The 15,429-nt window shown below is 36.9% G+C and overlaps 1 protein-coding gene across 1 annotated transcript in view; it reads left to right on the top strand.

The window, feature by feature from the left end:
• Positions 1 to 14,689, top strand: part of LOC129234046 (tubulin-specific chaperone D-like) — a 36,887-nt gene extending 22,198 nt beyond the window's left edge. Inside the window, exons 8-10 of the mRNA XM_054867946.1 lie at positions 3,035 to 3,171; positions 9,248 to 9,443; positions 13,432 to 14,689. Of these exons, the coding sequence (XP_054723921.1) occupies positions 3,035 to 3,171; positions 9,248 to 9,443; positions 13,432 to 13,980 (882 nt within the window). The 3' untranslated portion in view covers positions 13,981 to 14,689. The remainder of the gene's footprint in view (positions 1 to 3,034; positions 3,172 to 9,247; positions 9,444 to 13,431) is intronic.
• Positions 14,690 to 15,429: the final 740 nt, after the last annotated feature.

Raw genomic sequence — 15,429 nt, 5'->3', positions numbered from 1 at the left:
CTTCCTTGCCCCGGGGCCTCCTCACTTCCAACTCCGGCCCTGGGTCAAGCCCCAAGCGTGTGGAAGTGACGTCATTTGTCCTAGAAGGATTGACGTCAGTATTTTTCCCGAAGTAGTGACATCATGGGCAACGGCCACCACACATGCCATTTACTATTCCGAGAATACTTGCACCACGGATTCTAGCGTTCGTTAACGAACAATGACTTGAAACATGCAAAAATCTAAAGGTTATCTAATATGAAAGAATAATGATAATCAACCCTCACTTAAGTAGACATACTGTCTAACCACGGATTGTATGGAAAGGCAAACATCCGGTTTACGGGCGGAAATGGACGAATCTATTAGTTTTCAGGGATTTCAGATTTTGCAGATGTATGTTAGCCTCTAAATTAAGCAGAGTCTCATTCAAATGAGCGGAATACGCGCATAAAATTTTTTATTTTTTCCCCTCATTCAGATGGAGTCGTCTTAGCTGGATGTTTGCCAATTCCATACAATCTGTGGTCAAACAGTACTGTGTCTATGAGTATGCTACATTATTAAAGTCCTATGGCCACGAATCTTTCGCTCAGAAATGGACGAAATTTTCATTACTGTAGCAAGCTTTGCTGTTGTAAGCAGGAAAAAAAGATTTTTATTTGAGCAAGAAAAAATAAATGTTCCATAAAGTGCCCTCTAGTGCTGAAATTCAGGAGTTACAGATTTATTTTACATTTACCGTGATATGAAAAAACCTTTTACTGCAACGTGTTCGACACATCATTTTCATCTCCCTGCCGGAATCGTGAGACGGCATGTTCTGGGCAATGCTACAATGATAGGCTGTGTTTAAGATCTGGTAAAGTTCTAGGATGATCACAATTCACAACATGTTTCACGTGTCTCAAATTACACTGCAAAGTCACTTGGAGCGAGGTTTGGTGATCGGAAAGTCATGTATTTCATCGAGAGAAACTTTCTCTTGGCATGATTTTAGCTTTTTTTCATTCACTCAAATAAATAGCTCAAAAAAATTTGCATCCTTTCGAAATGTCGTTCATTTCTGAACAATAGTTTCATTGTTAGACAACTCCAAAGTAGAGTCTTAATTATAGATACCCTGTATTTCTAACAGAAAGTCATTTTTGCCGAGTAGGAGCACCACGGCTTGGCTGTATTATAGCCAATCTGTGATGCTTAAATCAAGTTCATCAAAAACATTTAAATATATGAGCAGGACTGACAACTACTTAACATAAACCTAACTCACTATGCATCTCGAAGCACGAGCTACGTATTCGTGTGTCACAGGAAATCGCCTCTCGTGTTTAAGATTCCAATCTTTTATCATCTCTCAAATTTATCTCTCCGATCGTCGGAAGTCCATTTGACGCTCGTTTACCGAATACAAGTTTTTTTATTTCTGATTGTAATAACTCTCGAAATAGTTTTTTCTTTTTGTGAAGATATCAACCTTGCACGCGTGCCAGAAATGCTTGTCATTCATTTGAATAATGAATGAAATAATTTACTTTTCGGTGACATACTGTCCAGCCACAGATTGTTTGAATTTTCGAACATCCAGATGAGACAAATCTATCTGAATGAGGGGGGAAAGTAAAAATTTGATGCGTGTATTCCGCTCATTTGAATGCGACTCTGCTTCTGCAAAAGTTGACATCGTTAGAAATACAGTAGAAGACCATTATAACGCCGACCTGTATAACGCAATTCTCTATAAACTGCACTACTTTTCAGAAGTAAACAATGGGTTTTGAACTTCTACAGTAATATATTTGTCCATTTCCGACTGTAAAACGGATGTTTGTCTTTCCATACAATCCGTGGTCAGACAGTAGCTGGGATTTGAAATGTCAACGTGTGGTGACACCCGACACGTCTACTGCTGTCTAACTGCTAGGTTACATTATCAAACAAAGGCTTGTGATAGACATAGGATGCCTACTTAAGTAAAGATATATTGTCATTATTTTCTCATATTACGTAGCCTTTAGATTTTGCTTGTATTACATTATTGTTCCTCAACGAACGCTAGATCCTATTGCGTAAGTATTCTCGGAATAGTAAACGGCACGTTTGGTGGGAGTTTCGCATGACGTCACTGCTTCGGGAAAACACCCGATGTCCATCTTCCTAGAACAAATGACGTCACTCGCACACCCTTCGGGCTTGACCACAGAGGTTCACTATGCAAATCACTATGCATCTATGCAAATGTGATTCGGGAATATAAGCGGGGCTTTTATCAGTTAAGAGCTCACTTCTTCTTGCACAGCCTCGAGTTCAGGCAAGCTAAATTCGCCATTTGTTCGGCGAGCTTCGGCTGTTTGCCTCTTAGTTTTTTTAAGGATGTTAGTTACCCATCGAAGACTGTTCATTCAAGAACGGAAAGTCGAGTCGTTATGGATTTAAATTAACTTATCTGGGTATCTAGGTCGATGGGGATAGTTGCAACATTGCTATACTTTCTTATTTATGTTTTTAATAAACTAATTGCTGTTGCTTACACTTCTTGTCTAATTAAAAGTTGAACCAATCAATGGTCAGTTGAGCTTAGTGTGTAGTAAGTTGAGCCAATCAAAGGTCGGATCAGCTTAGTGGGCGGTCAGTTGAGCCAACCAAAGGTCGGTTGAGCTTAGTGGGCAGTCAGTTGAGCCAATCGTTTGTCAGTTGCTCTTAGTGGGCTGTCAGTTGAGCGAATCAAAGGTCAGTTGATCTTAGTGGGCGGTCAGCTGAGCCAATCAAAGGTCGGTTGAGCTTAGTGGGCGGGCAGTTGAGCCAATCAAAAGTCGGTTGAATTTATTTGTTAGTCAGTTGAGCATATTGATTCACGAACTGGAAGTTTCACTCTGCTAACTATATTATGTTGTTTGGAGTAAGATTGCAGTTTAATCACACCTTCCCATCCAACAATTTGTTCTTTAAAGAGCCTTTCTTTAAAAAATTAGAACGGTCGGTAATAAAAAAAAGCACTAAATAAAAGTTTGGATGGAAGCACTTCTCGAAGAATGATGTCTCTCTTTTGCAGGAGGTGGTGCTGCTGGTTAAGGAGGTGGAGGAGGACCTGGTGTCCCGGATCTTCTGCGTCCTGGTGCAGCAGTGCACCGAGAAGATAGACAGGACCAGGGCCGTGGCCGGAGGGGTCTTCCGGACGCTCCTGCACAGGTATCCGATGGACGTCGGTAAACGATATTTAACCGCGTTCTCATTCCCGATGTAATGTAATCAGGGGTCGAAGTAGTCCTATATATCCTATATTTCCTATATTTTCAAGAAAAGCGTCAAAGTCGTCCTGTATTTCCTATATTTTTGAAAAATGTCCTATATTTCCTATATTCCCGTTTTTTGTTTTTGTTGAACCAGGAGGACATTAATTTTACAAATTTTGGTGCATGGTGCACTAAAGGAAAAGATGATTCTACCGCTTTTTTGCCATTTTTGCAACGGTTCAGTGCCCATAAGCAATAGCGGATTTTCGCAATGGAGGCAGCATGCTAAAACATTGAAGCATGAAGAAGACTCTGAAAAACGTCAAGAGGATCCTTCTCGAGCTCTGTTTGTTCTTAATACAGGTGTTAAAGGGTTCAGTTTAGATATAAAATCAAAGAACAGTGGAATTAGTACTTGGGTCATGAGTGAGGAAGAAAATATTAAAATTTTCTTTGTTCAAATTCTGTTTAATTTTTTCATCTATGAAGTACACTGTTTTTTTCAAAACCTATTCTTTCAACTACAGGAAAGTCATTTCAGGTGTAAGGAATAATTTTATTTGAGGTTTTTTTAAAAACAAAATCATTGATAAGAATAAATAAATAGTGTATGATATGTATTATTTCTTTTTTCATAGCAAAATTATTCATATAATGTGTCCTATATTTTTTGCGGAAAATGTCCTATATGTGACAAGTTGGTCACTTCTACCTCTGTGTAATGTAAAATCGACCTTTATTCAAATTAGATTAACTTCTCAACTCTTTCGGCACTTGTAAAGTTTCAGTTTTGGGTTGGCATCCTTTGATGCCCAATCGAATGCAAACGAAGCAAGTATAAATAGTGAACGATTCCAATCGTTCTCTCTCTTTTTTTGTGTTCGTCAGCCTCTCGTGTGTTAGTTGGGGAGTTGTGAACTCCACCTCCGCTCATGGCCAGGGTTTATTTTTATAAACTTATTTTGTTAGTTTATTTATTTTAGTTTTCATGGACCAATACATTTTTGGTAAGATTTTAAACACGTTTCCAATGTTCATTTCTTCACATTGACATTGATTCTGCATCTTTCACTGTGTGATATTACAGGGTTCGTACGCTCCTTCAAAACTCCTCCAATACTCCTTCATTTAGGAAATTTTTTTGAAGGGCCCTTCAAACTCCTTCATTTTGGTTTTAACTCCTTCAGAACTCCTTCTTTCTTAGTTCAAGATTACATAGTCCTCCTCCATGACAGTGACTTAAAATACTTCGATCAGCAACTTAACATCAACACAAGGGTAATGGTATAAGTACAGTTTTAATGTATTAATTTTGGAAAAAAAAAATTTCATAGAGATGTGATTTACAAATTGAGCATAGAAGTTGTCAAAGTTGAAGATGAAAATATTATATGACTAAGACATTTCATAAGTTAAGTAAAACGTGCTTAAATAATGCTTGGCTATTTTTTCAAGTATTATGATTGTTGCTTTTCCCTCCACCACTTTCTCAGTAGCAAAAGTCAGTTTGTCTAATTATTATTTAAATACTTAAAAATACATAAGTAAATGTACTATATTAAGTGATTGTGTTAAAAAAAAAACTATTGTTTAGTAAATCGTAGTGACGATATTGTAAAAAGGGTTATATGTTTATGAAAATATGACATGTGACAAGAGGAGGAGTTAGGTGAAGTGTGACACTTTGGGACAAAGGAGAAGGGGGTCAAAAAATGTGATGTCATTTAAGGACAGCTCAAGTACTTCTTCAAAATCTCCTTTTACTCCTTCATTTTATTTCTGAAATTGAGTACGAACCCTGTATTATCTCTGCTTGTATAAGCAAGTAATAGTGTTGACTGACTTACGGAACTCAGCCTTTCGGCTTTTCGTTTAAACATCGTAAGTTATCAGTATCCCCTCCTCTCTCTCTCTTGTGCAGGTTGCGGTGTCTTAAACAGTTTACTCTCGCACAATGATAAAAAATTTAAAGTTTGTAGTAAAGTTGTGATCGGAAAAACATTGAAGCTTTTGGCGATTCTTTAAATGTAAGCTTCAATGTGAAGAAAGTCACTCCCCTGGCACGAAAAAAATGTCATTCTGGTGCTACCATATTTTCCTGCGTATTATCCGCAGGCGGCTTATAATCCGCAGGTCCGAAAATCAGCCCGAAGAAGAAAAAAAGCTTCGTATAATCCGCGGATAATGCGATGTAAAAAGATCGAGCTCGAATTTAACATACCATTTGAGCAACTAAACTAAAAACGTGAAAAAGTAATTACGTTGAAGGCATTATCAAAATGAATCTGAAATATAATGTAAAATACAATGATTTTTTCTTGAAATCTTGATTATAGTATGCTAATTACTGGAAAAACAAAGAGTCAAGACAAAGGAGCAAACGGTCCGATCTTGTGCAAATGGCTACCTATTTCACTGTATTCTTGTTTATTTTACATGACCAAGAGGAACATTCAAGCAACGTAAACTAACCAACATACAGGCGGGCAGCAAAAAAGAACATGCAAGCTTCGTAAAATAAACAACATTCGGTCGGCGTACGATCTCGATCGGTGAATCCCGCTGTAAATATTGAGGTTGAATGTGTTGGTGTTAAGGAGAAAAAAAAATCACAAATAATCCACACCTCATAAGCTTTGCCTTTTTTAGCAGATAATCCGCGGATTATACGCAGGAAAATACGGTATTTTTAAAGCACCGTTGATACGTCCAGGATAGGAGGATTTTTTTCCGGTACTTGAACTTTGAGAATGAGATTATAGAATCGAGAATGAGCTGCATTTGGCCAGTGATAAGTGGAAAATGTAGCAGTGGGACAACTCCCGGTATTTCTTTCGTTCGTCCAAAAGCGTCTCTCGAAGTAGTTAGAATGAATGGGCATTAAAACTCAATGTGAAAATTCTTATTCATGTGTTGGTTTAGAATTTTACTATAGCAATTGAAAAATTTCTTTTCTCCTTTAAATAACTCAGTTATGCCAACGCCTCTTCTCTACATAGTATAAAATGAAGTCCTCAAAAAGCATCTGTGTGTTTGAACTCACAAAACTCGAGAACTACCCGGCCGATTGCGATGAAAGTTTCACAGTTTGTTCCTTTAAGTCCTGAGAAGGTTTGCAGACCAGTTCGAAAACAATTCGATGAATAGTTCTTTTTTTATTCCAATTTAGGCCCAATTTTCACATAAATTCCCGAATATGGGGGTGAAAAATGACTCGCAAATAGTAATATTATATATCGTTGGAAAGGGAAGAATTTTCCGCGTTCGACGCAATTTGTTCCAATGCTCTAACTTCATTGCGGCGGGAGTTATTTATGTTTTTTGCTCGAATTTGTTTAGGCTTAGCTGAAATTTAGGCACTACTTTCTTCATTAAATCCATCAATAAAAAGTGAAGGAATTGACCTACACTTTTCTTTTTGACACCGTTGAAAAGAGCTACCTTTTTTACTCCAGATCTAACTCGACGTATGGTCGAAAGTTTAACCCTCTGTCTCCATTAGAAAAAAAGTTACAAGCGAATTAAATGAAGTCCAAAAATCTGTTCTCTATTCAAGTTTTTAACCATTTTATTTTGCGTTTCCATGGTAACGCTTTTTGAATCCATCACTTCCATCTTTCTCATTTTCAATTCTGAAACTTATTTTATTTTGTGTTTCCATGGTTACGCTTTTTAAATCCATCTTTCCTATTTTATTTTAATTTCTTAAAAGTATTTTAATATCTGTCGTCATTGTTTGGAGGGGAAATTTTGCATGCTGTTTTTTTTTTCTTTTATTTATGCCTGATTGTTGAATATACTTCACTTGATACAATTTTTGTTTTCAAAATAGACAGGGCAAAGCCGGGCAACGCAGCTAGTAAATACTGAACGCCTGTCTATTTCAGCATAGAACAAAATGACCCCAGTAAGAACAATTTCGGTACCCTCGCGACTGCCATCCATCGAAGGTCAAAAGTATCGGAAATGAATAGCGGAGAACATAATTGGTCAACTTCTAAATTTAAATATTGAAATTGACCAATTAACACGTTAACATCTTTCATTTTGATAAATTTAAGCAACTGAATCACGTCCCCTCTGACTGCCCTTTGCTCCAGGCTGTACATATTATGCCTATGAAGTCTGTACAGTTTCTTTATTGTTGTTCAAGGGCGCCTATATAGGGGGGCTCGAGCCCCCCCCCCCCCTAGAAAGTAGAATTTCCTTGCTTTTAGTACTTTTTTCTTTGCAAAAATGTAAAAATATTTGTTCTCCAGCCATTAATGAATAAGTAATTAAAAATGTCAAATTTTAATGACTCTAATCTGTTCTGAAATCTGTTTCCATGGGGAAAATATCCTGCTAAACCATGGTTAAAATATCTGAGCCCCTCCTTACAATTTTGCATATGGGCGCCCATGTTGTTGTTGTTACATTTTTGACGGCCCCAGTGTGTGATCATTTGAGCAGGGGTAGAAATAGTCCTATATATCCTATATTTTCAGAAAAACATCAAAAGTGTCCTATATTTTTGCAATTGTCCTATATTTCCTATATTCCGAAAGTTTGTTATAAAGAATTGTTAGAAAGGACCATTGAAAGGCATTTAGATCACTTGATTCGCACTTTCTTTCACGACTTGACAAAAGATAATTCGAGACTGCTTAAAAGCTTGTGTATAAACATTTTTTTTTTTTTTTTTTTGGAGTATCTGCCGAAACCTGTCTCTTTAAATTTTGTAGAGTAATTTTCACAAAATTTGAAAATTGTTTCAGAGAAATCTTCAGTGATTCATATTTTATGACAAGCTCTCAAAACTATTGTTGAAGCACTTTATCAATGAATCTTCACTAACAACAAAATGTGGGGAAGATTCACCCGAGATTAATATTTAAAAAGAAAGGTATATTTTAAATATTTAAATGTAGGTAGTTATTCAAAAAAAGAAAAAGATGCTTGTATTCAAAATTTGAATTTCTTGCTAAAATTATTACTTAACATTATTTTAGCTCCATATTTTTAGCAGAATTTGTTATTGAAAAAAAGGCTTTTCAGAAGTTTTTAAAAAGAAATAAAATTGCATTCTCTTTTTGAAAGAAGCCTTCCATCGCTATGTCACCATCTGAAAAATATCTCGGCAATATTTTGGCCTGCCTAAGTGCCAACAGAATGGAGAAAAATATTAGCAAAAGGTATTCAAAAATATAAATAACCAATAATTGTAAATAGTTGTATTAAATGTAAATAGATGTTTAAATTTGTTGAAAAATATTTTTTGTATGTATAAGTAAACTTTTTTTTTTCATAAGTTATTCTTTCAAGAACAGGGAACTCAGTTATTATTAAATCTATTTAAATTAGTTATAAACTTCTTATTTGGGTTTTTTAAACTATGCAGAATGATTAATTGAAATCACAGATAATAATTAATGCAAGATTAATTAGTTTATATATAAACTACGTATTGTTTATTTTTTCAAATCAGAAATATTCATAAAACGTGTCCTACATTGGTCCTATAATTTTTGTGGAGAATGTGCTATGTATTAAAAGTTGACCACTTCTACCCCTGTTTGAACCCCTCTTTTGAGGGGGTGCATTGTTGAAGTGTCTCAATAAAGTTCCTGGCAAAGGGTAAGTCAAAAGTCCTTTCTTGTCTGTGAATGCCGTCTGTCTTATTATAAAATCAAAGTAACTTATCTGTTTTAAATCAGCAGAGTGAAAACCTTTCTGTAAAAACCTTTTATTCAACATAGAACACAACTTGCTTCTTGCAAGATACAGCAACTGAACGCGTAGTGAAAAAGCAAAACATGTTGTCGCTGCGGTGACGCGTACATCCGACAAACAGATGGGTTCATTGGCATCATCCTATTTAAATGAGTTTCTCTAGCTCTTGACCAATCACATGCTGGCTACAGTTAAGATACTGAATCACTCATTTTATATAAGGGAATATTTACTTTAATTTTATATTTATTTTAATGGATAATTAAATGTATTTGTTATTTATTAACACTCTGCACTACAACTTCTACTAACCCCCGCAGCCAGCCCCCGATCCCGGGCATCCCGCACCGGGAGGAGCTGCTGGAGGTATTCCCGGAGGAGACTTGCCGCGACCTGAACTGGGCCTCACCGGGGGACACGTTCCGCCTGTTCGTGCGCCTGCTGCACCTGCCCCGCTACACTCCGCACCTGCTCATGGGCTTCGTGGTCAGCGTCGGGGGACTCACCGAATCCCTGGTACGCACCCCGAGTCCGGCCGCTACGCCGGTTCCCGCCTGCGTGCGCGGGCGCGTCCCTCGTATAACACGGTTGACTCGGTATCGAAACCGTGTTATACGAGACTTTTTTTTAAAAGACTTTTTAACTCGTGTTTTACGCTCATTAATCATGTGCATGGGCCATTCCACAGAAAACGGTCATTTTTGTCCCTCACGTGACGCTTCATACATTTCATAAAAAAATAATTTAAAAGGATGATGAACAAAATTTTGTTGTTTAAGAAATTACAAATGCATGTCTGACTTCTTAAGCAAAAACTTTCTTCAAAATTATTTCTTTTTTGTGAAACATGGGAACTGTCACGTGTGGGACGAAATGACCATTTTCAATGGAATGAGCATGTACACATTTTTTCAATGGTTTGAATAATTATTTCTAAACTGATGCGTCATTTTTCCTTTACGTTGGAACCACAGCTTTCATAATCTGCAATTTGTTTCGTCACTGCTGTATTAATAGAGCAAAGATATGAGCTTATTCATGAGCAAGTTACCAGAGGTTGACTTTAGCTGTCTCGCACATAACGCATGTAAATAGATTTTATTTTAAATAACAAAGCTGTTTATTTTTAATCTACTGTACTGCAACACTGTTTATTATCACTATCTTGTTGGATTCCTTGAGTATTTATGATTTGTCTGCCGTACTAATTTAGATTTTTAAGTTCAAAAATGGCTATGTAACATTTTTGCTGTCATTCCCCTGGACATAGTTTTTGTTTTAAATAAAAGAAACCACTTTTTTCTACTCATAGTGTGTAAGTGAATGGAGAGGTTAGAATAGAAAAATAACATTCTTTGCCTTGTGATTATAACCCCTGGCTTACGTAACTGCCAAGTAATAAGGAAAATGTAATGCCCCTGGCGCAAAAAAATAGAAGTCACTCTCCTAGCACACATATTATAACGCATTGGTAAATACATTTAGTAGAATAGAATTTATTTGCAATACATTAGTTGAAAAATAAAATTATGATTAAAAAATAAAGCTGAATTTGGCAAGCAAAAAATAAAAAAATGTTGGTGTAGAAAAGCTTTATTTATTTAATTTGTTTTTTCCTTGTTCTTTCACAAAGAGAATTGTAGGTTATATATTTTTTATGCACTTGGTTTGATTCTTGTCTGTGCAGGGGTGATGAGCTTCTTTTGAAATTTTGTCTGTAACCTTACACCCGATGACAATGCAAAATTCTATAATCAAATTAATTAATCATTCATTCATTATTTGTTCATTCCAACTTGAATCTACATTTTGTCATAAATCCTCTTATATGAGGCTCAAAAAATGCTCGCATGAATTCAAATTAAATATCCTTTCATTTTTCTGCCTCAGATAAAAAAAAATTTCCAACTTTCCAAGGTAATTAGATCCGGAATTATAATTGTTTTGAACTCATTTCATGCTAAAATGTGAAAATTCATTGTTGATCAGAGTCATTGTTGAAGAATGAATTCATTAAAATGCCTGTGATGTTTAAGGCAATGTACATAATTATAGCAATTCTTATGTGCGAGAGATATTCCAAAACTGTGGCGAACTTTCAATGTAAATGCTGGAAATTATAAATAAAATGATAGGTTCAACTGCAACTTTTAGTAGATATGTGGTTTTACTTCTGCTTAACTCAGCTCTGGTATATTTTTGTAATCGTCTATGATGTCTCCAGTTCAATTGCAGAGAAATAAATGCGATATTTTTTTTTTTTATATTTCCTCATAAAAAGTTTTCGACTTGCATTGAATTTACGTTATACATAGAAATTTGAGTAAAAATAAATGTTTTTTAGGGTTGCAATGTTGTTTATAATGCAGTTTATTGTTTTTAAGTTTATTTTATCAACTGAATAAATCCATCATTGTCAATTCAGCCATCTCGGTCGTTGTCCGATCGAAGTGCATAAAATCGGGTGGAACATTTAAGACACACAATACTAAAAAGCAGAAAATAAGAAATGAAATAAAAAATTTTAAAGTACCATGTTTTTCAAATGAACTGAAAAGTATAAATAATTTCTCTAAGCGTCATGTAGATTTATAGCCCTATACAGGTTCAGGATTTCATGCAGATTTTCTGGAAAATTTGTGATTGTGAGTTTTTATAGCTATCAAAATACTTGTAAGCTTTAAAAGGAAAACCATGGGGCGCATGTACAACATATAAGTGGAAAGAAAGTTTATTAATGAAAAAACTTACGCCTCAGTTTAAACTAGTTGCAGAGCAATAAAACTTAATTTATAATTGCATCCATTTTGTCTGTTCCCATATTTTTCCTTTTGAAACTCATAAGTATTTTGATAGCTATTAACAGCCCATAATCACAAATTTTCCTTGCTATCCATAAGGAATTCTGAAACTGTATTCTGCTTTAAATGTGCATGAAGCTTGGAGAAATTATTTTATACTTTTTAATTTATTTTAAAAACACATGGTGCTTTAAAAAAAAATTTCTCAAATAAGTAAATGAAGTTGCTTTATATTTCTGACTTAGATAAATTAAAGCACAACTTTCTAGAATTAGGTAAATGCTTTTCTAGGTTAGAAAATTCGAAAATTTGTTGGTTTAGAATTTAAGCATAGTTTTTTTTTTTTTTTTTTGTTAAAATAACTGTCCATTATTCGGAGTGTAAACTATTCAGAGTGAATAATGTGGAAAAACCTATTCCTGGAAAACTGGGATTTGAAGAGATGTTCGCAATTTGGGAGGGTCCAGCAAGGGAGGTTTTACATAGAGATTGTTTTGTGGTACAATAACATACTTTTTGGTCGAGGACAGATTTTTTTTTTATTTCTATAGTTACATTTTTGATAATCTTACTCCTGTTGTGTGAAAATTTCACCCTCTGTTTTGAGGGGTGTAGGATAGTTAAAGTAAGTTCTATTTTTCTCTTAATAGGTTTCTAATATAGAGTAAGTATCATTTTTTTCAGATTCTTTTAAATATTTTTATTTTTAAAATATTTCTACTTTGTCAGGTTTCTTGAGGATTGCCCATATGCTTTTTTAAAATCATTTTATATAGTTGTTTTAGTAATGAGCAGGGAGAAAAGTCCTTATGCTGCATTTTCAAATAATAAAATACTGCTGCTAACCAGTAAGATAAAACAAACTAGCTATATTATTTAAAACAAAACAACTGACTTAAGCTGTTAATTTATTTCAAAGAAACAAACAACAAGCATTATATTTGACAGTATTAGTTACTTATCGCTTGTAGGAGTGTCACAGAAGTGTGCCAACATTTTTTTTTGCGAAATTAACAGATCCATGTATGATCTGATCCCTTTAATTTTGCTTCAGTACAAAAAAAATTTCAGTACAAAAAATATGCGTTATTTTGATTTCAGATTTACTTTTTCAGTAAACAGTTTGTGAAGGGTTTGTTTTGGTTGATCTATATTTCGTGGAAGATCCGTTTTCGTTGATCGGATATTTGTAAATGGTCTGTTAACGGACCCAAATTTCCTGCTAACCACAGAAAGTGAACAAAATACCCAACCTCTGTAATTTTTTTTGTGGTTCTGAAGAGATTTTTTTTTCAAAAGCAATCATCCATTTCTTATTACTCTCTCTTGATGTTCCTGAGATTTTTATACTGTCCTAGGTGAGCGCCAGCCTCTTCCGGGGTGGTGGCGTCCGTGCCGTACAGGCACACACCGTACCGCCCGGGAGGAAGGAGATGCTCGTGGCGACCCTTGGGGCCACAGGATATGGACGCCACCGCCCGGGAAGAGGGAAGGCCGTCTCGTGCCGTATGCCGTTTTTGTCCGAAAGGGATTGCGACGAGCCGGGCATAAGTGAAGCCGATTTTGGGGGACGGGAGTCGTTCGTTGAAAACAAGCGGGGTCCCATCGCGACTCGTTGTCGAGAGAAATATTATTTGAATTCAAGCTGTAAAAATTCAAATGAATTTCTTTTTTTTCTAAATCAAAACCTGTTTGCTCTGCAGGTGAAGTATTCCAGCTCCGCCCTGGTGGGCCACCTGTCGTCCCGGCGCTCGGATGACGCATTCCTGCAACACCTGTGCGACGCCCTACTCCGCGTCCTGGAGGAGAACCTGTCCAACGACCGGGTGGTGGTGCCCTTCTTCAAGATGATGAACCACCTGCTGCCGTCGGGGGCGGAGCTGCCCGGCCCCGCCTTCCACGAGCGGCTGCTGGCGCTGGCCTGGGAGGCCTCCCGCAAGTCCCGGGACCCGCAGAAGATCGTGGCCGCCGTCGACCTCCTCTGCAACCTGCTGCCCTTCTCCGAGGGCTGCCGGCGGGGGGCCCTGAACCGGCTGGCGGTATTCCTGTGCCACCGCTTCCCCCGCGTGAGGAAGGTGACGGCCGGCAAGCTGTACGAGGCCCTGGTCACCTACGACCTGGCGGAGGACGAGCGGGCGACCGAGATCCTGAGCGAGACCGACTGGGGGGCGACCGTCGAGGCTCTGAGGCCCGCCCGGGACCGACTGTGCGGGGCCCTGGGGCTGCAGCCCCCCGTGCCCAGGGCCAAGTGACGTCGATGACGATGATGATGTTGCGCGTGAGTTTGATTGGAAAAGCAGCGTATGAGCTCATTTAATTAATGAAAACTCTTAAACCGCTTTCATTTTTAAGCCTGATCTCTTTTTTTTTTAATTCCGGTACACCACGATTTCGTTTCCACACCACACATGGCTCTCTGCCATTCGTGGCTCGTCGCCGAAACTCGTAATCTCATCGAGCAATTTTACTGTCGATGACGTGTGCCTTAGGGCCTCTGAACCGAAAATGGCCGTTATGTCCCGCACGTGACACCTCCTCTATTTTGTAGAAAATAATACTTTTAAATATCAAGGAACACTTTTTTTTTCTGCTTAAGAAATGACAAGCTTATGCGAGATTCCTTGAGCAAAGAATGTTGTCATTGCCCTTAAATATGATTACTTTTTGATGAAATATAGGAAATGTCACGTGCGGGACAAAGGATCGACCTTTTCGTGGAATGGCCCCTCACGGGAATATTTCTGGTTCTGTCGGGGTAAAGGGGTTGCCACGCCGCAGGGAGACGGGGAATTTTGAAAATGTCTCCTAAGACCTGGAATTTTGCTTTTTAATAATGGAAGTGGCAAAAATCAGTAACTGAATATATAAACTTAGCAAATAAATCAATCAATTAATGATTATATAAATAAAAATAAATTCAATTTAGAAAAATAGTAAATCTACCTTTTTTTTTTTTTTTTTTTTTTTTTTTTTTTTTTTTTTTTTTTTTGAGCAAATATGAAAAATGTCATTATAAAAACAACATTTATTCCATTGACATGCATCTTGAATCGTATGCAAATTCAATTTAGAGAGCATTCTGCTTCTTTGCATCTTATGAGGCCCAAGTAATCAACAGGGAAGAAAAGGTTTTTATTTTCAATAAAAAGTTAAATATAAATATTCAGTCACCATTATATTCTTCCAATCTTCCTCTTTCATTTATTTGTTTCTTTTTTCTCCGTGATGAGACTATCGGGACGTTTACGCTTTTCGGGAAGAATGCGATGTTCACTCGTTTGTAATGCTGCATGTTTATGAAACGGAATTTTTTCCCTTGTCAACCCTGGTCTATGGCCCCTCCTGTCGAGTTTTCACGCATCAAATGAGCTCATTCCCGCTTTCGCTCGAAGGGTATCTCCGTGGAACAAAGTGGAATTCCTTTCCGCAAAATGCGCATCTCTTCGACAGACATTCTCGCCTTTAGGACATTTATTTATATTTTTGATACTTTCCTGTACATTAACACTGAAAGTTTATCTATTGTTTGACTGTCATCTTTGTACTCTTTATGCTGTTGTTGAAAAAGTTTTATGAAATAAAAGCTGCACTAATGCTCCAGCTACTGTTTCCACATCGATGACTATGGAATCCCCAGAAGTAAAAACATGTATACATTAATGCTACATGAAAAGCATACCTGCTTTATTTCGGTAACCTGT

This window comes from Uloborus diversus, unplaced genomic scaffold (assembly GCF_026930045.1).
Source record: "Uloborus diversus isolate 005 unplaced genomic scaffold, Udiv.v.3.1 scaffold_953, whole genome shotgun sequence".
NCBI classification, from domain to species: domain Eukaryota; kingdom Metazoa; phylum Arthropoda; class Arachnida; order Araneae; family Uloboridae; genus Uloborus; species Uloborus diversus.
Note: the sequence above shows the minus strand (reverse complement) of the source record. Positions and strands in the feature narration are given on the sequence as shown.